The sequence below is a fragment of the Asterias rubens genome, chromosome 1 (genome assembly GCF_902459465.1).
Source record: "Asterias rubens chromosome 1, eAstRub1.3, whole genome shotgun sequence".
Lineage (NCBI taxonomy): Eukaryota > Metazoa > Echinodermata > Asteroidea > Forcipulatida > Asteriidae > Asterias > Asterias rubens.
Genome location: NC_047062.1, coordinates 17,135,800 through 17,157,651, shown reverse-complemented (window position 1 = coordinate 17,157,651; position 21,852 = coordinate 17,135,800). Strand labels below are relative to the sequence as shown.

Here is a 21,852-nt window from a genome sequence, read left to right as displayed (position 1 = left end):
TGCAAATAATATTAATATAATAATAATTAATTACTGGTAAATTTAAGACAAACGCAATGCCACACAGCGTAACAGACAGCCATATATCTTTGCATATTAAACTCGGTTCGGTTTAGTGAAAACAAAACAAAGATTTCACCAAGTATTTCTAATCACTTTCGTTGTCAATTCGTCAAAGTATAATTGTAAGCCTTCATTCCTTGATAACAAGTGTTTTCTTAGAAGGAAAACAATGCTGAGATGCACTTCTCTCTCATCATTTTGTTAAAATTTCTTGACGAGGAAACTTAAGAGTGGTAATGAGTTTAATCATTAGCTTGTGGTTTGTTCTGATTGCAACATTATTATATCAACACTAAGTTACTGAAAATCTCCCTCTGAAACATGTCAAGACTTTATAATCAGTGTGATCATTCTTCGTTAACATAATCAAGCTGCGTGGTTTAGTTAAGTTTGCGTCGTGTGGGTTTTACGTGCATGGCTTCCAGGACCAAATTTAATAGAGCTGTTTAATTCAAGCACATAAAGTACCTAAGCGTAAGAAGACACGCTAACCAGAATAAGGTCACTTGCTGGGACAATGTCACAATGTACAATCTGTGGCTGTATCCTGCTTATTTAAATTTGCTTAGCAGAAACAATGTTAAGCAATATTTTCTGCTCTTTGAAATTGGGCCCTGGTTAATTTTGATTTATTAGGCATTAATCACTATCATAATTGCTGTGTGGATAAATCATGTTCGATAATTATATTGATCTATTAATATATATTAGTTGAAGCACTTAATTCGGTGTGTGTGTCTTTTTTTATTTGGTGATCATTTATTTCTTAGTATTGCAGCGTGGTAGATGGTGGTGGGAACTGGGATATACCCCTTGTTTGGTTCGGAAAACAAAGCCGTCGTTCATTAAAGACACAAAGCACTATTGGTAATTGCTCAATTGGTCAATCTCAACAAATGCACAAATTAACAAACCTGTGAAAATTTAGCTCAATATTGGTCGTCAGAGTTGCGAGATAATAATGAAAGAAAAAACACTCCTGCCAAACAGAGTTGTGTGCTTTCATATGCTTGAATTCGAGACCTCAAATTCTAAATCCGGGGTCTCGAAGTCAAATTCGTGGAAAATTACTTCTTTCTCGAAAACTATTTAGAGGGAGCCGTTTCTCACAATGTTTTATACTATCAACAGCTCCCCATTACGCGTTACCAAGAAAGATTTTATGCTAATAATTATTTTGAGTAATTACCAATAGTGTCCACTGCCTTTTAGACCCTTAAAGTGCAGCGCACTTACACGCGCTTATCTTGTCCGCCATTTTGGGAGTCAAATTGTAAATTTTGAGAAAGGAAAGCTCACCCCTTCCCTCCTTCACAAATATATTTCCCCCACAAAACTTCCGCAAACGAAAACAGTCTAACCATCCACGGACTATATAAAAAATATCAAGAATAAAACACGCGATTACAATCATGTTTATGGTATTAAGTTTTTCATTATATTTATTTAATCTCATAAGACTTTTTATAAACAGGTTTTTCCCCACGGTTAATATTTTGAGCACTCCAGATATCAAAGTTGTTTTCTTTTTAAGTACATTCGGTTTTGAATTGAAACAATGATTTATAAACGACCAGAATGCAGTTATTTAGTTTTACACGGAATGGTGCAGTTTTGGAATGTGAATTTAGTTTACAAGATCTTTTACATTTATAAGATCTTTTACATTTATAACAACATGAATATAAAGCATGAATGCATCGCCAATTATGTTTTGTTTCAGAAAGTTATATTAATTAAATGAAACGATCGTGGCAGACCAAGCACAATTTGATATCATTCATTCATTATAGCAATAATTTTTATAGCTTTGCTTTGGGTTTTGAAAAGAACCGGTCTAACAACTAGAACCAACCCTACTCATAAGAAATGTTCACATGGTGTTACCACAAACCTCACCTAACTTCCAGCACGCAAAGTTTCAAATCCTACGTAAAAAAGTGGATGATAAATTATTTTGGTTTTACCCTTGCCAGGTTTTTTTTCACAGGACTTGGGAAAGTATAAAATACAGTGCCTTTTACACACATCCCTGTTATGGGTTACACCAATTGAAATTATATCAGTAAAAATTGCCTTTTTAAAGATTCCATGATTGTATGGCGTGTAAGTTACACGGTTTGCGGTAGTTTTTCATGATGTTTAATCTATATAGTTTTTTTTTTAAATTCACATTGTTGAAAAAAGATTGCTTGCTAGAGCCGATAAACACTTGATTCATTATTTGAAACATGAACATCATGAGACAGCAAGTTTCACTGTAAGGCATGTAATGAGTTCAACAAGTTTAGATCCGTAATGAGAAACAACTTTACTTAAAAAACTTCGAAATTTGTTTACATATTTTTTATAACTTTTTTTTCCTTTTGAAAATTAAATTGTACATGATGCTTATCTGCCACTTTTACGAATTTCATGATTTTGATCATACATTAATTTCCACAGATAAATTCACTGCAGCCAAGTTTTCATAAGCATGAACCTTAGAAACATGATGAATACATGAATATCCAATTGAGTACATGATTATTCATGAATGCATGAATACTAAACAGTGCATACAATGGCTAGGTGATCCAAATTATTCAGTCTCAAAGGTGCAGATCGTAAGACCAGCTGAAATCTGTAATCGTTCGTTGTACACTGGAGCCACCCGCATCTGTGCGGCATGTTTCTTCTCCGCAGCCAGGCCGTGCTCCCGGGCTGTCTTGGCATCTTCCACGGCTCTCATGGCTCGCACTGTCTCGGCTGGGCATGGAGAAAAGGAAGGCATTTCAACCCATGGGCGAGGAGAGGATCTTCGACGTCGGCTTTTGTCTACGACTGAAAGAGGATACGGAAAGTTATGGGTATGTGAACGCCTGATGTAAGGAATGTGGTTCAAGACCCAAATGTATAGTAAGCAAATATCAAACCTTTGAAATGTTCGGCCAAGTTTTTAAAGTTTTTATTAAAGATCTTAAACAGAATATCTCGGTATAGAATTAATGGAAACAAGAATATAGATTGTGTGTCTTGCACTTATAGACTAACTTCCAGTACATAGTTCCACTAATAACAGCTTTTTTTCTGTACTTGAAAAACGACTTTGTTTCAAATGGTTATGCTGTTTTGGGTTAGGTGTTTTTTTTTTCTTTTCTAGAACTTTGTCTAAAAATAATTTAAACAGAATATGATTCCTTAAAAGAAAAAAATACAGCCTGCGTTCGATTACGATCACGCGCAAGACTTTCAAATTCCATTTTCAGGGGAAAACTTGAAACATCAACGCCGTGGCAGATCATTGGTTTAGTAAACCCAATTCACCCAAATTTACCTAGAATTCCCTTCGGAGTTGGTGACGATTTTGGTTTGGTTTTGTAGCATTTGGGAAGAATGACCGAGTCCCGGACATTCCTTAAAGATGAGTTCTGGACGATGAATGCCGTCATGAGAAGCGAATCACCGTCTGCAAAACTCACTGATGGTCGCTCTTCTCTCATCATACCAATTGGTTTGTCTTGGGCAACAGCTGGCTTGGTTCCTGCACAATAAAGCCATGCAAATTGATTGTCAAAACTGTCATAAGTACGATTGCATGATTGAAGAATAACTAAGGGAGGTTCGTGGTAACACCATGTGAACGTCTGTTTTTGAGTAGCTTTAAATGACCCGGTGTGGCGGTTTCAGTCTTCCGCCGTGTTCAGTTTTCCGGGTGACGTAGCCGGACATTTCAACCCGTTGTTCGAACGGTTTTAGCTTTCCGGCGTGTTCAGTTTTCCGGGTGACGTAGCCAGACAAAAATACCGCCGCGAGTAGCCTGGCAAGTACTGTAGTTCAGTGAAATTAAAAAAATAACTAAACAAATAAAATAAAATAAAAAACGGTAATAAATAAATTTAATAAACTAAACCAGAATAATAAAAAATTCTTCGGTATAAATACACAGGATAATTTGCTTGGTCTTCACACCAAATTCTCTCATACGATCCACGCGTTCGCCGCTCGTTGTACTCGTGGACGCCGCCATGACAGCTACCGGAGAGCAACACGGATGACTCAATACGGCACTAATAATGGACTACTTTCGCTTGCTGTGCGCAGGCATCGCATGACGTAATGTTACCGTATTTGGTCATTCGGAAAACTGAACACGGCGGAAAGTTGAAACCGCCACACCGGTTTGAATTGATGTGGATGAAGAAACACATAGCCTGCAAGTTCAATGCTTTGTCCAGGTGTGTTTTGACAGGGCAGTGTGTCCCAAGAATTTCGCACGAACTCTTATTTCAAACAGTGATGGCAACGGAAATGTTTCCAATGATATTGTGTTTGTGCTTTATGCACTATTTTTTCAACAAACTCAGGGGGTCAGTGGGGGTGAAGTGTTTAAAATGATGACAACAACGGTTTGAAAGATATTTTAAAGAAACATGAGGTGAAAAATCAAGTTAGATTTGAGATACCCACCTTCGGTTTTAGCAGGTTGACTCATAGGACATTCTTCTGGGATGGTAGTCGTCACCTCTTTGGTGTGTCCCCCAGGACCAACTTGTTGTAGCTGAGTGGCCTCTAACAGCTCCGGTGTTGCTGCCTCATTCGGTTTCGGAGTTTGAAGCAGAGTTACTGACTTACTGCATGGATCAGGTTGAGGTTGTGGTGTCATGTCGTTTTGGGTTTGAGATGGAATTGTCTGCAATGCAACTGCCATTCCACTCCCGATGGTTCGTTGAGGTTGTTGTTGGATTGACTTTGCCCATTCACTTCTTTTGAAAAGCAAACGCGGTTTCATCGGAACCAAAGGTGCTGGAGTCTGAAGAAGTGGAGTCGATTGAGAGCAATTTGATTCAATAATCTGCTGCTCTGGCTTGTACTCTCCAGGTCCGTTGACGGGGGAAGACACTGAAAAAGATCTCCCATTTGGTCTACTTGGTTGTGGTGGTTTTCTCTGTAGCATGGACCCTGCAGACGGTGATGGCCCTCCAAAATTCAGATTGTTGGTCAGAGTGGTCTCATTATACCGTGGAGACTGTTGAGGTGGCAGAAACAAATCAACTGTAAATGTCTGGGCTGATTGAGTAGGTCCGTTGTACCTTGGAGCCTGTTCAGGTGAACTGGACACTTCAGATGGTATTGGCTTACTAGACTGCTGAATTTGAGTTGGTTCATCAAACCAATGAGACTGATGAGGTGGCTGGGACACTTCCTCGGGTGGTATTGGTTTTGTAGAATGCTGAAGTTGAGATAGTCCACTATACCTAGGAGGTTGCTGAGGTGGTTTGGACACTTCAGATGGTATTGGCTTGGCAGAATGCTGAGTTTGAGGTGGTCCATAAAACCAATGAGACTGCTGAGGTGGTTTGGACACTTCCTCCGATGGTATTTGCTTGGTAGACTGCTGAAGATGAGTTGGTCCATAAAACCAATGAGACTGCTGAGGTGGGTTGGACACTTCAGATGTTGTTTGTTTGGTAGAATGCTGAAGTTGAGTTAGTCCTTTATACAGTGAAGGCTTCTGAGGTGGTTTTGACACTTCCACATATGGTATTGGCTTGGTAGACTGCTGAAGTATAGTGGGTCCATAAAACCAATGAGACTGCTGAGGTGGCTGGGACACTTCATATGTTACTGGCTCGACAGACTGCTGAAGTTGAGTTGGTCCATTACATCGTGTAGATTGCTGAGATGGCTTTGACACTTCAGATGGTATTGGCTTACTAGACTCCTGAAGTTGAGTTGGTCTATTACATCGTGTAGATTGCTGAGATGGCTTTGACACTTCAGATGGTATTGGCTTGGCAGAATGCTGAATTTGAGTTAGTCCCTTATACAGTGGAGGCTGCTGAGATGACTTAGACACTTCAGATGTTTTTGGTTTGGCAGAATGCTGAATTTGAGTTGGTCCATTGTACAGTGGAGGCTGCTGAGATGGCTTAGACACTTCCTCGGATGGTTTCGACTTGGTAAACTGCTGAAGTTGAGTTGGTCCATTATACGGCGGAGGCTGCTGATATGGCTTGGACACTTCAAATGATATTTGTTCGGTAGAATGCTGAGTTTGACTGGCTCCATAATACAGTGGAGACTGCTGAGGTGGCTTGGACACTTCAGTTGGGATTGGCTTGGCAGTCCACTGAAGTTGAGTTGGTCCATTAAATCGTGTGGATTGCTGAGATGGCTTAGACACTTCAGATGTTTTTGGATTGGCAGAATGCTGAAGTTGAGTTGGTCCATTATACAGTGGAGGCTGCTGAGATGGCTTGGACACTTCAAATGGTTTTCGCTCGGTAGAATTCTGAGTTTGACTGGCTCCATTATACAGTGGAGGCTGCTGAGGTGGCTTTGACACTTCAGTTGGTATTGGTTCGGCAGACTGCTGAGTTTGAGTTGGTCCATTATACTGTGGAGGTTGCTGAGATGGCTTGGACAAGTCAGATGGTATTAGCTTGGCAGACTGCTTAGTTTGACTGGCTCCATTATGCAATGGAGGCTGCTGAGATGGCTTGGACACTTCAGATGTTATTGGTTTGGCAGACTGCTGCATTGGAGTTAGTCCATTATACAGTGGAGGCTGCTGAGATGGCTTGGACACTTCAGATGGTGTTGGCTTTGCAGACTGCTGCATTTGAGTTGGTCCATTGTACAGTGGAGGCTGCTGAGGTGGCTTGGACACTTCAGATGGTATAAGCTTGACAGACTGCTCAGTTTGACTGGCTCCATTATACAATGGAGGCTGCTGAGGTGATTTAGACGCGTCAGATGGTATTGGCTTTGCAGACTGCTGCATTTGAGTTGGTCCATTATACAGTGGAGGCTGCTGAGATGGCTTGGACACTTCATATGTTATTGGCTTGGCAGACTGCTGAGTGTGAGTTGTCCCATTATACAATTGAGGCTGCTGAGGTGGCTTGGATACTTCAGATGTTATAAGCTTAGCAGAGTGCTGATTTTGAGTTGGTCCTTTATACAGTGGAGACGCTTCAGATGACATTGGTTTTGGTGACTGCTGAACTTGCTTTGGACCATTAGTTGGTGAAGACGGCTGAGTAGGCTTGGATCCTTCATTCGGTGTTGGCCTGGCAGCCTGCTGAACTTGAGCTGGTCCATTACATTGCGGAGGCTGCTGAGTTGGCTTGGATACTTCAGATGGTATTGGCTTGGTAGACTGCTGAACCTGAGTTGGTCCATTCCATGGAGATGTTATTGGTCTGCCGGACTGCTGAACTTGACTGGGTACATTGCATTGTGAATGAGGCTGAGGTGGCGTAATCTTTCCAAGTACAGAAGAGTTCGTTAGTGAATCGATCACTCCAGGTCCAACAGTTTGTTCAGTCGACTGCACCGGGGTTGGCATTCTAATTCCAGTGTTTTGTGGAGACCGTTTTGTCGGCTTTACCCAACCACTCATTCTAAACAGCCAGCGCGGTTTCATTGGTAACAATGGTCCTGTTGGAGTCTGCAGAAATGGAATCTTCAAATTTGAACAATTTGATTTCATCGTCTGTTGTGCTTGCATAGACTTTCCAGCTCCGTTAGGTCCTGGGGACTCCTTGACTGACATGGATCGTTCGTTGCGTCCGATTGGGAATGAAGATATCTGTGGCAGTGGAATGGACCCTTCAGATGCTATTGGTCTGACAGACTGCTGCCTTGGTAAAGATCTACCAGGTACACTGTACTGAGTCAAGGAGGCGATCTCTTCAGCACCATGGGCTTGTGGAGTTTGTAACAATTCAGGATGCTCTAATCCTCTAGGCTTTGGTGTTGTTTGCTCCAACGGATCATTTTGCTGCGTCATGTCTCCCTTGTTTTGCAAAGAAGAGTTGAGTTGCCTTTTGGACTGAAAATACTCTTGATTGATTCTTCCATATCCTTTATTCTGCATAGCATACAATGGTAGAGACTCTCTGAATGTTATGCCTATCGGTTTTGGCTTCAACTGAGTCAACTCCGGCCTTTTCTTCAACGTTTGTGACGAAGGAAAACCACCAGATCCTGTTGGTATTTGTGTTTGATGAGCAAGAACTGGTCTTATGGATGCATTCCGCTGTAAGTTATTTTTAAGTGAAAGGTACACCCCAGATTCCCTCAATTCCTTCGGCGGTGAGGAATGCGCATGGAGAAGAGACTCTTGAGCTTGTCCATTATACCAGTGAGATTGCTGAGTTCGCTTGGACACTTTAGAAGGTATTGGCTTGACAGATGGTCGAATATGAGTTCGTCCGTTCTGCTGAGATGGTTTGGACACATCAGATGTTATTGGCGTGGCAGACTGCTGAGTTTGACTTGATCCATTAAATCGTGGAGACGCTTTAGATGTCGTTGGCTTGGTAGACTGCTGAAGAGACTCTTGGCATCCAGTAACACTCGAAGGCTGTTCGAGAAGCACAGTTCTTTCATGTGTCTTCTGATGCGACGGCCGTGGCACAGAACTTCCATTTCCAACGATCTGTTGATGCTGTTGATGAGGACGTGATCTTACAGGTATGTTGAACTCCGGAGAGGGTTGCAAGGTAGCCAATCGTCCAGATCGTTTGAATCGTGTTGTCTTCTCTTCTAGAATGGAAGTTTCGGAGTCGTTATGTTGAGACGACAGCTGTTGAAGCGCAGGCTCTCCATGTGTCAGCGTGTCCAAAGGAGTCTGTGATGGAACAGGGCTTCCAGATCCATTGGGTTGTGCCGAGTTCAGGTTAGTAGTCACGGATACGATCTCTTCCTCCAATGGAGTCTGTGGTTCTTTCTCTTTTTCAGATCCATTGAGCTGTGATGACTTTAGCTCTGAAACGATCGTTTCTAGTTTGTCCTTTGAATATCTATCACAAACCTCTGCTTCCAAATGGGGCTGCAATGATGATGTTGAACTTCCAGATTTAGAGTTGTGAGAAGATTCAGATTCAGAGAAGAGTTGAGGCGACTTTGGTTCCGAAACGACAGCTTCTGTTACCGATGAAGACGTCTGTGACAACAAGGTCCCGTCACATGCCTCTGGATCACCAAAAGACATTGGTGTTGAACTTCCAGACCCAACCGAAAGTACAGGCTTCTGTTCTGAAACGGCGGTTGCATTTGATTCATTTTCCTGACTCAGCTGCTGTTTGGTCACTAGATCCTGTGATGTTTTGACGGATTCGGTGGTTGATGTAGACGGCTGTTTTTGCAATGAGCGTCCGGTCGGCAATAATTCCTGCGGTGTCTCGGTCTCTCCAGAAACATTCTGAACAGGCTGGTGTGGTATTCCACCATCGGTCTTTGTTTCGGATTCGTCACTTGAGTACTCAGCATCCAACAGCGGAGTAACTGCAAAAGTTAACAAGGACAAAGAAAAACAAACTTCTTTGAAGCATTTGCTGCATGCGTTAAATTAAAAGAGATTTTTATGGCTGTTGGCAAAATGGCATTATGCAAATTTCTATGTCTCTCTCTGAACCAATCTAGATGTTAGTAATGTGGGAACCTGAAAACAGGCCTTGATACTGCCCCTTTCAAGCCATTGGACACTTTCGGTAAACATTATTACCCAAAGCCCGCACTTCGTGTATCACAACTTATATATAAAATATATGACATGTGTTTAAAATAAATCCGTAATTCTCGATATCGAGAATTTATGTTGTTTGAATGTTTTCTTAAAAAGTAAAGCATTTTAGCAATCTATACACTGGACTTGACTTGATGTCATTGATTTGTCGTCAGTAGTCGCACTGGCGATGTTGGCTGAGTTTTATAATATATACTGATGTACTCAGCTTTATTGTAAACAGACACTTACAACAATAATTGGGTGTGGACAATTATATTAAAGCAATATTGGTTTGTTCTGTTCGTCTTTGACCATATAAAATTACAAACCTGTGAAAATTTAGGCTAAATCGGTCATCGGCCGAGTCGGAAAAACCCACCCTTGTTGCTGCACGTTTCGCCGTTTCATGACATGTGTTTAAAATAAATCCGTAATTCAATTGATATTGTTTGAATGTTTTCTCAAAAAGTAAAGCATTTTATGGAAATGGAATAACATTTCAAGAGAAGTCTTTCACCATTACCTTCTGTAAACCCTGTAAGTTATTTGTAAATCTGTGAACTTTTAATTTTTTTTCTGTTCCGAATGTGTCCAATGGCTTTAACACATGGGTTGAGTTTGTTTACATCAGTGGTTGTTGTGATTTTCCACCATGGAAACAGGACGGACGTCACCGTCGTTTGGTATACATGTAGATTCAAAGAATAATCTCCTTTTCATGATGTATAAATGATTTGATTATGTTCAGTAACTTTTGATGTGAATATTACTGCCCAACTGCCGTTGTAGAGGCCATTATGTCTTTGTTTAGGCTGCGCGCATTAATATGCGAACGTGTGAGTAGGCCGAGTGCGAGCTATGTGCAGTTGGATTCACAGTGTTGTTTTGGCGTGCGATGTAACCACACCATTTCTACTGCTGGCAGTTGGTGAGTGGATTTTCATTTAGACATAATTATTGTAATCTTAAAGCCAGTAGACACTATTGGTAATGGTCAAAGACTAGTCTTCTTACTTGCTGTATCTCAACATATGCATACAATAACAAACCTGTGAAAATTTGAGCTCGATTGGTCATCGGAGTTGCGAGATAACTATGAAAGAATAAAACACCCTTGTCACACGAAGTTGTGTGCGTTTAGATGGTTGATTTCGAGACCTCAAATTCTAAACTTGAGGTCTCGAAATCAAATTCGTGGAAAATTACTTCTTTCTCGAAAACTACTCCACTTCAGAGGGAGCCGTTTCTCACAATGTTTTATACTACCAACATCTCCCCATTACTCGCTACCAAGTAAGGTTTTATGCTAATAACTATTTTGAGTAATTACCAATAGTGTCCACTGCCTTTAAAAACACTATCGTTGTGTACTCTTTTCACCAGTAGCAATCTATACACTGGACTTGACTTGATGTCATTGATTTGTCGTCAGTAGTCTACTGGCGATGTTGGCTGAGTTTTATAATATATACTGATGTACTCAGCTTTATTGTAAACAGACACTTACAACAATAATTGGGTGTGGGCAATTATATTAAAGCAATATTGGTTTGTTCTGTTCGTCCTTGACCATAGGGATGAAGATATGGATATATAGAGAGACATATTTCGAGAGGATTAATAAATAAAGGTTGATGAAGAGAGTTCTTGGTGTAAACGAGTGGTGAATTGATCTCCTGACCGGGGGAACATCCCCCAAACCCGGCAACGATCAACCGTAGCCAAACCAAGGGACCGCGCCGCCTGCGAATCCCTACAGTAATAATGTTTTTTTTTATACAATACAAATCATTCAACGAGCAAGTTATGTAGATTTTTGTATATATTATAATGTTTATCATGATACGTAATGGGTCTCTCGGGGACACAAACAAGAACCAAGGACACACAAAAGAATGGTGAGGTATGGCACACAGGGGCTGAATATTCCTTAATTGTAATCCTTCGCTCTATCCCCGATAGAGTAAAGGATTACAATTAAGGAACATTCTGTTTTTACTTTATAGCAGGATACAAACATTCTGAATCTGTTTACATAACAATACTGTAGGTCCTACCATTCCTTGCAACACCAGTTGTAATCTGTAAAAATGTACTCTTCCCCTCACTCCGATGTGTCTTACCTAAAGACACTGGCACTATTAGTAAGTACTCAAAATAATTATTAGCGTAAAATTGTACTTGGTAACGAGCAATCGAGAGCTGTATGGTATTTAAACATTGTGACAAACAGCTCCTATGATTTATGAAGTTACGCAGTTTTTGAGAAAGAGGTAATTTCACACTAAAAAAAATACTTATGTCTTTTGAAAGCACACAAAGTAATGCAACAAGGGTGTTTTATCTTTTATTATTCTCTTGCAACTTCGATGACCAATTGAGCCCAAGTTTTCACAGGTTTGTTGTTTTGAGCATATGTTGAGATACACTAAGTGAGAATACTAGTCTTTGACAATTATACCGAACGTTTCCAATGCCTTTTAGGAAATGGTACCCTAATAAAATGACACTATAGACCAATTACATCTAACACAGGAACCTCTGGGGGAAACACCTTCATATAAAAAAATTATTGATAAAGAAAAACCTTATTTGCCATTTTGCCATCAACACCCAATTTGAAAAGCAATTATGACCTAAACTAAAAACTTAAAATCATGGATGGTGCAATCCGTGTTTTATTTGTTTGTTACGATTCATAGTAATGATTAATATCCTATTATTTTGTTTTTGCTGGCATTGTCTTCGACTGAAATATTTGTTTTTCTTTTCTTCAACGACACTGTATCTGTAAAGGAACAATCATTATCGAGAACAAAATTCGTTCTAATTTTGATTGGTTGGTCTGATTCAAGGAAAAAAGTTGTGGTTCAACTTAATGTGGTTCAAAGAAAAGCCTCACTGGCTGGATAAAGTGCATAACGCGTACTCATGTACAGTTTCCATTTTCAACCTCAGCCAAGGTGGCCTATGCCCCTATGCAGGTAAATAATCATTTTCACATGTAGCTTTGGAAAAGTTTCGCTTGGTTGAAGTAAAAACTTATGTAGTGTACGTGTAACCTACAAAAATTACCCTGTACTCTGAATTTGTGTTAATAATAATAATATAGCGTACGTATAACCAACAAGTAGCCCTGGTGGTCTTACACTATCGTATTGTACAGAGAAAGAGTCCTATATAGGGCTAAAGCAATAAGGTACTCGTGGCACTGAGAGTATTATACATTTTTACAGAAAGGTAGTTATTGAAGTTAAAAATGTTGAGACTCAATTATATAGCACCTTATAAGGGTTTACAAGGAACACCGGGGCAAACCCCTTCTCTTTTTGATAAGTGTACTGGGTTATAATGTGTTACACAACACATGGGACCAACGGCTTTACGTCCCATCCGAAGGACGAAGCAATGGTGAAGTGTCTTGCTAAAAGACACAAGTGTACGACTGGGGGATTCAACCCACACTCTGCTGATCGGCAACACCGGAGTTTTGGATTCAGTGCTCTTTACCACTCGGCCACGACACTTATTCACGACTTTTTCGATTCATGAAATAAATGCCTTTGCTGCCGGACTTTTACTAGACTTGACTTTATCATAATTACTTTCAACGGCTGCATATTTTGTCAAATGTGTAGGGGGGACACTTTGGTAAAGTTTGTTTTCTTCTTATACACCCTTAGGGCCCTTAAAGGCAGTGAGCACTATTGGTTTACTAAAAGTAATTATTAGCATAAACCTTACTTGGCAACGAGTAATGGGGAGATATTGATAGTATAAAACATTGTGAGAAACGGCTCCCTCGGAAGTAACGTTGTTTTCGAGAAAGAAGTAATTTTCCACGAATTTGATTTCGAGACCTCAGAATTAGATTTTGAGGTCTCGAAATCCAGCATCTGAAAGCACACGAGCTCAAATTTTCACAGGTTTGTTATTTTATGTATAATGTTGAGATAGGCATACCCCAAGTGAGAAGACTGGTCTTTGTCAATTATACCAATACAATAGTGTCCGTGTCTTTAAAATGATTTTATTAAACTCTTACCTCCCGGGGTCTCGTGGTGATCTTTAGAGTGCTTGAACCTTTCTTGAGGAATAACCGATTGTTCATAGCCAGATTGTTCGTGTCCATCGAGGGTTACAGAAGTCGTATTTCGGGTGTGTAAAATGACCAGACATTCACCCGTAGGTCGTCTATATTTAGGATAAAGGTGTTGGACAATATTATTAAAACCCCAACACATAACTCGATTTGATTTCATCATGATAAAGGATGCTATTGCTATAAGATATCTTTCAAAAACGAGTAGCTTATCTCCCAATAGGTATGCATGGTTTCACGGATTTTTTAGTCATCACTTGTATCTCAACATTTTTCTTTTGAGACCATTTTGTACCCGTGTTTATCTTTGTATTGTAATAATTATTTATCTAAGTTAATTAGGCCTATACAAATAATTATTAGGGTTTTTTTGTTTTGTTTTCTATTTTATTCTAAAGGCACTCCACTACAACAAGCCTTGGCTTTGGTGTGTACTGTATGTAAATGTTTGAATTTAGTTTAATTAAATAGCATTCTTTTAAGGATTGACAACAAATGTTTGACTCACTTGACGTCACTTGTTCTCAGAAATAAGGCACTGAACATCCAGATGAAGAAGCAGCAGAATATTGGCGCCAAGCATAAAGAGACAAACAACCCTCTCACAGCTTCTTCGGGTGTTGCCGCTGAGCTCAGTAGAAGATGTCCAACTCTGTGCGACAAATCGGTAGTTGGTTTAATGGCGAGATGCAGGAGACGAGCGGTCGATGAACCAACAGGCTTTGTTAGGTTGAACAGAAAGGTACCGAAGCTAACCTGGAATGGCCAGAAGGCCTTCACGAACAGCACCGGCACCATGTATTGTCTGAGGCGAGGCATCATTCGTCGCCACATAGATGGGCGGTAACTGCCACGGTTGAAGCCTGACGAACCACGCCCCATGAAGTAACGGGAATGACGTCTTGCTGGCGGGCGAACCCAGCAAACAAACCCGACAAGGGCTGCTGCGCACAGGCACCAAATGACAAAGGCGAACACAGCATCCCGGACATCGTCAGAATCTAAGATCTTGAAGATGATGTCACCATAGATGAAACCCTGTCCGAAGAAGTCTGGGACTTCAGAAGATGGTGCAGATGATGATGACACTGAGTCATAAAGGTGTTGGAAAAGAGACACCCAGACTGAAAGCAGTTCTTGGGTGAGGGATTGTGCCTCATCACACGGGTATTTGATGATCAGTATACCGCTGTGTGTCTGCCGTGATGTAGTTGAGATGGAGACCACATCATGAGGCGAAGCGACTGGAAGTTTTCCAACCTCCCAACCGCTTATCGGGCAAAATAGCAGGCACAGGCTAACGCTGGCCACAAACAAGTTGAACAACTTGATGACGGAAAGCATAACTATTAGCTTCCGGATGAAATCAGAATTTTGTTTCGCTTCTTGAAGATTTATCACAAAGATATCTCTGTATCGTACAATCGTTGACTGTAGTTTGACCTATGGGTCGTTGTATGTAAAGGTAGCGTGTCATGTTTTTGTTGTCTTCAAGCGAATGGTTAGATACCAAACATAAACGTAAACATGACAGCCTTGCAACCAACCGTGGACTTTGTAGACATCATAATCACGCTGCTGGTAGTGTAGGCGTCAAGAACGCAGTAAACGTTCTGTGCGCAAACTACGCGCACGCGCGCACGCAATGGTTAATGAACAATGGACCCTTCCCACTGATCTCTATTATACTGACTGGATAGCGCTTCGACGCATACGCAGTGCACGCAGCCGTGAAGCACGCGCGATGACGCAGCAGCCATTTGTATACTCGCAAAAGAAGCCACGTGAGCGGGAATTCTGTGCTTTGAAATAGTAGGATGAGGCCTGCTTTCACATGAGGTTTAATAATGTTTTATAGCCCTTTAGTTTCGTCCACGCCCGCGATGCAATGTCTTTATAATGGAAGCGCTTGAATGTTGCGTTTTAGCTAAACCCCCTTTCAGCAAAATAGTTTCGTCCATATTATGAAGTCTGCATTATTCTCTGGAGGTCGCCCTTTTACAGTTTCAGCTCTGGTTTCAGTGGCAACAAACCCAGATGTCGATTATGTAAACAAACGCGAAGATGCGAACGGGTGTGCGATCTGATCTCACCCTTTACTTTATTCCCTGTTCTATTCCCACCAGCTGGCCAAGAATTATCTGTGAAGACTGTTTTTTAAGGTAAATGTCAACTTCTCGGATCCATTACTGACTGCCAAGATTACATCGCAATTTGTGTAGGCATGAGTGAGAAGAAGGTGATCGGATCGATAGTATACTATAGTGCTACTTTTTTGTGTACTACTGATCCTGATGATCCGCATTATTTCAAAACAGCGCATGGATGGACTAAACTGCTTAGAACTTAGATTCTATAAGATTTTCTTTGGATAACTTTCCGTATGGCGCCACCACTTTTTCACTCATTTTTACAAAAAGGGATATATCAATCAGGTAAATTAGATACTATATTATTTTATTTCGAATGAAAAAGTGGTGGCGCCATACGGAAACTTTTCCTTTTCTTTTCTAAAACGCTTCAATTGCTGGGTCTATCATATTCACAGACCTACTGGGTCGCTGTACTCCTCTTTGAAGTTTTGACTTCGACAGTCAAACTCAAAATTTCGAAAAGACTAAACAAGCCTATTCGCTATTGCAGCTGCACTTGTCCGTTACTGCTGACAACTCAATTTGTTTATCTCCCGTGACCTTTTGACAATACCCGCACCTGCAATAGCGAGTAGGCTTATTAAGGAGGAGCATCCACAGTCTACTGCAACCATTGACAAAATTGTTGTCAGTTGTTACAGCAAAGGTGAAAAAAAAGGATAAAAATAAGGACAAAATCGGGTAAAAAAAAAGATAAATGTAAAGGCATTTTTAGAGAACACAATATAAAAAACATGGTGTTTAACAGAGGTGTGCAGTACACATTTATTCTGATATTTTCAAGGGTTTAAGGTTAACTTATTTTAGAATACATCTTTACAGTTTAGACTTCACGAACTAGATAAAAACAAATATAACACTGCAGAGGGATCCACCTTAGAAGCAGAGCTTACAAAGTAGGCAATGGTCGCTAAAGTCATGCACTTGCATTGAGACGCAGAGAAACAAATTTAAGTGAACCATGGAGGTCCGTGGTCAATCAAACCACTAATGAACAAAATATAATAAGAGGTCTCAATGCACATGTGCATGTTAATAAAAATGAATAAGACACTAATAAGTAATACAAAATAGACAAAAACAAACGGCAAGTACAGCACCGACCGAAATCGAGTCCCCAGCGTATTTAAAATAATCACCTATGGTTAAACAAATTTGGTACAATTTTCAACAAATTTATCTTTTAAAAATCCGCAACAAATTTATCCAATCTAACAATCCGCAACAGTTTTATTCTATTTAACAATCCGCAACAATATTTTATTTAATGAGTCCGCAACAAATTTATCCTTATAAACAATCTGCAACCAATTTATCCTAATAAACATTCTGCAACAAATTTATCCTTATAAACAATCCGCAACAATTTATCCTTAGAAACAATCCACAATAATTTAATCCTTAATAACAATCCGCAACAAATTTATCCTTATAAACAATCCGCAACAATTTATCCTGATAAACAGTTATTAAAGCCATTTATGGTCTTTTCAAATGTATTAAAAAAAAAAAAACATTCACCTGGGTCGACACTGCATTTTAAATTGTTTCAGGGGGATGATATACAGTAATTCTTTAAAGTAACTCACTTTTTACAACCTGACATATCCCAAAGCAACACATGAAATCAAGTCTTATAAAATAATGTTCTACTGTACTAATACAATTATCATATTTAAAAAAAAATTAAATCATGACAATTTCAATCTATTCTATTCACCTACTTCATAAAAGCCTATTCAGCATCTAGACATTACTAATTCAAAATATATGTATATCAAGTAATAAACCACAGGGGAAACTGACGGCAGATTTAATTCCTTTTTGGGGTAATCAAAGTCGGATGGGGGTTATAACATTTGACCTCTGGAATCAATATCATGTCAGGGCTCTACCAACATCTTGCCCTTCGGTTGTTTTCTCAAAAGACAAATTTAACTTGCAACAATAAGGTGGCAGGTTAAATCCCCAAGTATATTTGTTCACCCCAAAGTTTATTTAAAGTAACTCGATTCAATTCAATTCAATAAACATTTATTCTGTAACGGTACAGAATTGGTAAGAAACAAAAATCGTGAAGATCACAGATTTACATAAAACTTACACGGCATAATGATGATGACAGTAGAAAACATCCCATGAAACATTTCTGTCTGAAATGTCATATTTGATGAGAAATAAATAATCTAATTTTGCGTTTGGAGTTTATTGCCAAGTGAGAAGACTGGTCTTCGACAATTACCAATAGTGTCCACTGTCTTTAAAACTTGTTCAAATAATAGAGTAACACATACATTTAAATGGCAAGCAGGGTTTAAAATTGCACTGTACATGTAAATGGCAAGCAGGATTTCAAATTGCACTATTCTGGCTACATGTGTAAATCAGCAAAGGTTACATGAAAATGCAATCATATGTACTAGTAAATGTTTACTGCTATACACTGTCAAAATAATTTTCCCATAGAATTAGATTTGTTCAATGTTTTCGCTTGACAGCAAACCCATCAACAGTTGGACACACTCCTATATTGGGCTCGTCAAAATAATATAGGGTAAATATTTCAATTTACATATTTCATTGTTTTTTTCCGGCTAAACAAGTGGGATGTACATGCTTATTACTGCAAGATCAAAACCTTTTGTAATTTACTGGTGTCTGAACAGAACAAGCTTTGACAACTGTTTGCGTACTTTTGGCCCGCTGATCTTTGCATTGAACTGTTTTGTCAAATGATGCATCCGTATTTTGATGTAGCATGCTGCCAAGCACTTTATGAGCAGGAACACATGATTACATTCAGGAGAACCATTAAGTGTATGTTCATACAGCTGATCAAACACACCATCAGGAGCAACTTCACCCAAAACAGCTGTTGAAATGGCTGCAGCTATCCCTGGTGACTGAGGAAGTGCACCGTCTGTTGTCTTCAGAAGCCTCTGTATGCACTGCTCGGTCACCCCACAAACTTGAACTACATCAGGTGATGCTTTGAGAAGACCACCCCTGTTTTTTCGATTCAGCAGACTTCCATGGAAAGCACCACTACTGGTCAATGCACCCACACAATCTGCACAAGCAACCCTCTTTGATGCCATACGTACAACATATCCAGCAATGTATGCTATAACTTCTTTCTTGTACAACGTCAGAGGACAAAGGTTAGGAATATCGGTGTAATCATGCTCTTCTTCAGCTGGAGTACGATTCTGCATGTCATACTTTCTTATCAAAAACATATCATGTACTTCAGAATAAGCTTCTGCTTTCTTATTAAATGCACTGGTCGCATGTAAGATACCAGTATGGTCCTGTGCAATACAGTTGCCTCCCAATCCCTTTACCTCATGACGAATCAACAGCCTCTTGTAAGCAGCTGAGAACTGGCCAGATGTAGGGTTATTGTTGGTGCCACCAGCTGAACGCACAGCACAGAAAAACAACTCAAGGTGATCTTGACTCATCTTGTATGTCAGCAAGTACTTGAGTTTTGGATGTGCACAACGTACAAGAGAGTCATACATGGCTTGAAGACTCTTGATTGCCGCAAGGAAACCTATGAAGGCCGTCTTTCTTGGTGTCTCATACATGAAGTTACCTTCAAGGTTTTTCAGTGATGAGATGTAGTCGTACATATTACTCAGGAAAGGGCGCCACTGTTTCTCATTGCAGGGATGCATTGGTGCTTTGAAGTTTCGTGCAAGAGGATTCCTAGAGTTCATTAAATCAAATAGTTGGTCAAACTTGCGAATAAACTCTACCGTTGCTTCACAGCCTTTGAATTGGGTAAGCTTTAAGTCCTTCTGGCAGAATTCTAGGGCATCAGCAACACTACTACTTAGAGTTTGGGCCGCCAAGTTAACCTTCATCTTCTGCCTTTGCCACTCAATGTGTGCTGATCTTAGCTTGTTTCCAGCCCTCAGCCCTTCCTCCTGTTGTAGGTTATGGAGGTTCTCGATGTATGACATTTAATTTTCTTTCCAGAGCCATTGACAATCACCCCTTTTGCTCCTGAGGTATTCCGAAGCAACTTGAGCATATGGCAAATATCAAGAAGAACACTGATACGATAAGATGGATTAATGGGATGAGGGAATGATGGATCCAGTGTGGGAATCTTCAGGTTGGCCCCAAGACTTGACAACATTGTGAAATGGCAGGATGGACCATCACAGGTGAGTGATACAACCTGCACTCCAACATCGCTCAGCTTACTGATACACTGTTTTACTAGGTTAGCTCTGTCTTCTCCAGACATTCCATTAATGAGGAAATATCCCACTGGAATTTTCCAATGCTTGTTTAGACATACAACCATGAGAACTAGTGCCTCTGTAGCAACAGGTGTACTGTCGTCACTGATTTCAGTTCCAATGTCAACATATCCTCGTACCTTCTTCCCGTCCCAAGAGACATGTTTTCTGATGGCCATTTCGTCAAGCATCAGTGCACATGGAATTTCCATCTTTGTTGCTTGTGCTTCCTTTACCTTACACTGAAGTGCTGTGAAAGCTTCCTGTGTGAAGCCAGGTTCCCCATTGATACCACTGTACCATTTTCGAATTACTGTGGGGTGTGGAAGTGCTAAGTCAAATGACTTACGGACGTACTTGTAGGCCTTGGTGGAGTAGAACTGAAGAGTCAATGCAAAAGCTCGAAGCACAGGTGGGTACTGCTCACGAGTGACCTTTCCTCTGTGTTTATTTGACATCATTCTCTTCATGATCTCGGACGGAACACCTGAAAATGTCTTTGACAATACATCAGCCCCATTATTAGAGACAAGTTGCTTGTCCTGTAATGACTTAACAACAGTTTTTAACGAATCTACCTTTTTATGAAGGCGTCTTGTTTTCTGTTGCGAGACCTTCAATCGTTTCTTCATCTCGCAAAGCTTGGCAGATGTGACGTCCAACGTATGCTTCATAGCTCGTGGACTTTCCTTGGTGAAGTATGTGTGATCTGTTTGTATGATTGAAATATCACTGCGGGTAGTCATTTCTTCTGCCATGGGTTCCTTTGCACATTGTATGTCAGCATCCGGTGGGAGAAGTCTTTCCTTGGGTTGCTTTCTTTTCTTTGTACACTGCAACATACGTTAAATAAAAGAAAATGTTACAAGCTGTTTCTGTATGATCTGTACTCTTTTAGATTTTTAAATTTATATATTTTTAGGTCCCTACTATGTAAAGTCTTACCTTTTTGTCAAAAGATTAATAAAGTTGGTAATAAAGACATTTCAAAACCGAAATTGTTTCCTAATTGCCACGCCTTATGTTTTAATTTGAGAGGTCCACTTCTGTAGGGTTAGAAATACTAACAATTATTAATAAGGCTTACATAAATTGACAACATAATAAAACATCCTGGTTGAAGGTCCCACAGAGAAAAAAATAAGTCAAATGTTCATGAGTTCTCTGTATTAACCACTCTGACGTGGGGGGTTCATCAGGAACCACCCGACTCAATGTCACCTTCTTTGAACTTATTAAGTTTGTTTCCCTCTAAAAGCAGAGTTGTATATTGGACATCTACATGTAGGTTGAAGGTCCCCCAGAAAACAAAACAAGTCAAATGTTATGAGTTCTCTGTATTAACCACTCTGAGGTGGGGGTATCATCAGGAACCACCTGACTCAATGTAGCCTTCTTTGAATTTATTCAGATTTTTTTCACCTAAAAAGCAGTTATATATTGGACACATACGCACTATATTTTTCCGTATTCCACAAGTTTAGTGTGTGTGATAACAAATTTGCAGTCACTCTGTGGACATCCTTTGTTCGGTACAAAATCATATTCTTTAACACTGTAAAAACACTATGTGGGGTGTGCGTATGTCCACATAGTGTTTCAGAAGTCCTTACATTATATGGACCTCTTTAGTTATCAGGTCCATACTGTTTATGTAGCATTAAAACACACAAGCTCACACTCACACACAAACGGGGAAAGACATGTTAAAAACAGTATGCCCCTTCGGTGGCGAGGCATAAAATTTACCTTCTGAAGGTGCACTGGAAATTTAAATGATGT

The 21,852-nt window shown here is 40.0% G+C and overlaps 1 protein-coding gene across 1 annotated transcript; it reads right to left on the bottom strand.

The window, feature by feature from the left end:
- Nucleotides 1-2,644: 2,644 nt before the first annotated feature.
- Nucleotides 2,645-15,008, bottom strand: LOC117298484 (protein piccolo-like). Its single transcript, XM_033781766.1, has 5 exons — nucleotides 14,173-15,008; nucleotides 13,608-13,756; nucleotides 4,513-9,339; nucleotides 3,380-3,586; nucleotides 2,645-2,886 (listed from the first exon to the last, which is right to left on the bottom strand). Exons 1-5 carry the CDS (start codon nucleotides 15,006-15,008, stop codon nucleotides 2,645-2,647), a joined length of 6,261 nt encoding a protein of 2,086 aa, XP_033637657.1.
- Between the last annotated feature and the right edge of the window lie 6,844 nt (nucleotides 15,009-21,852).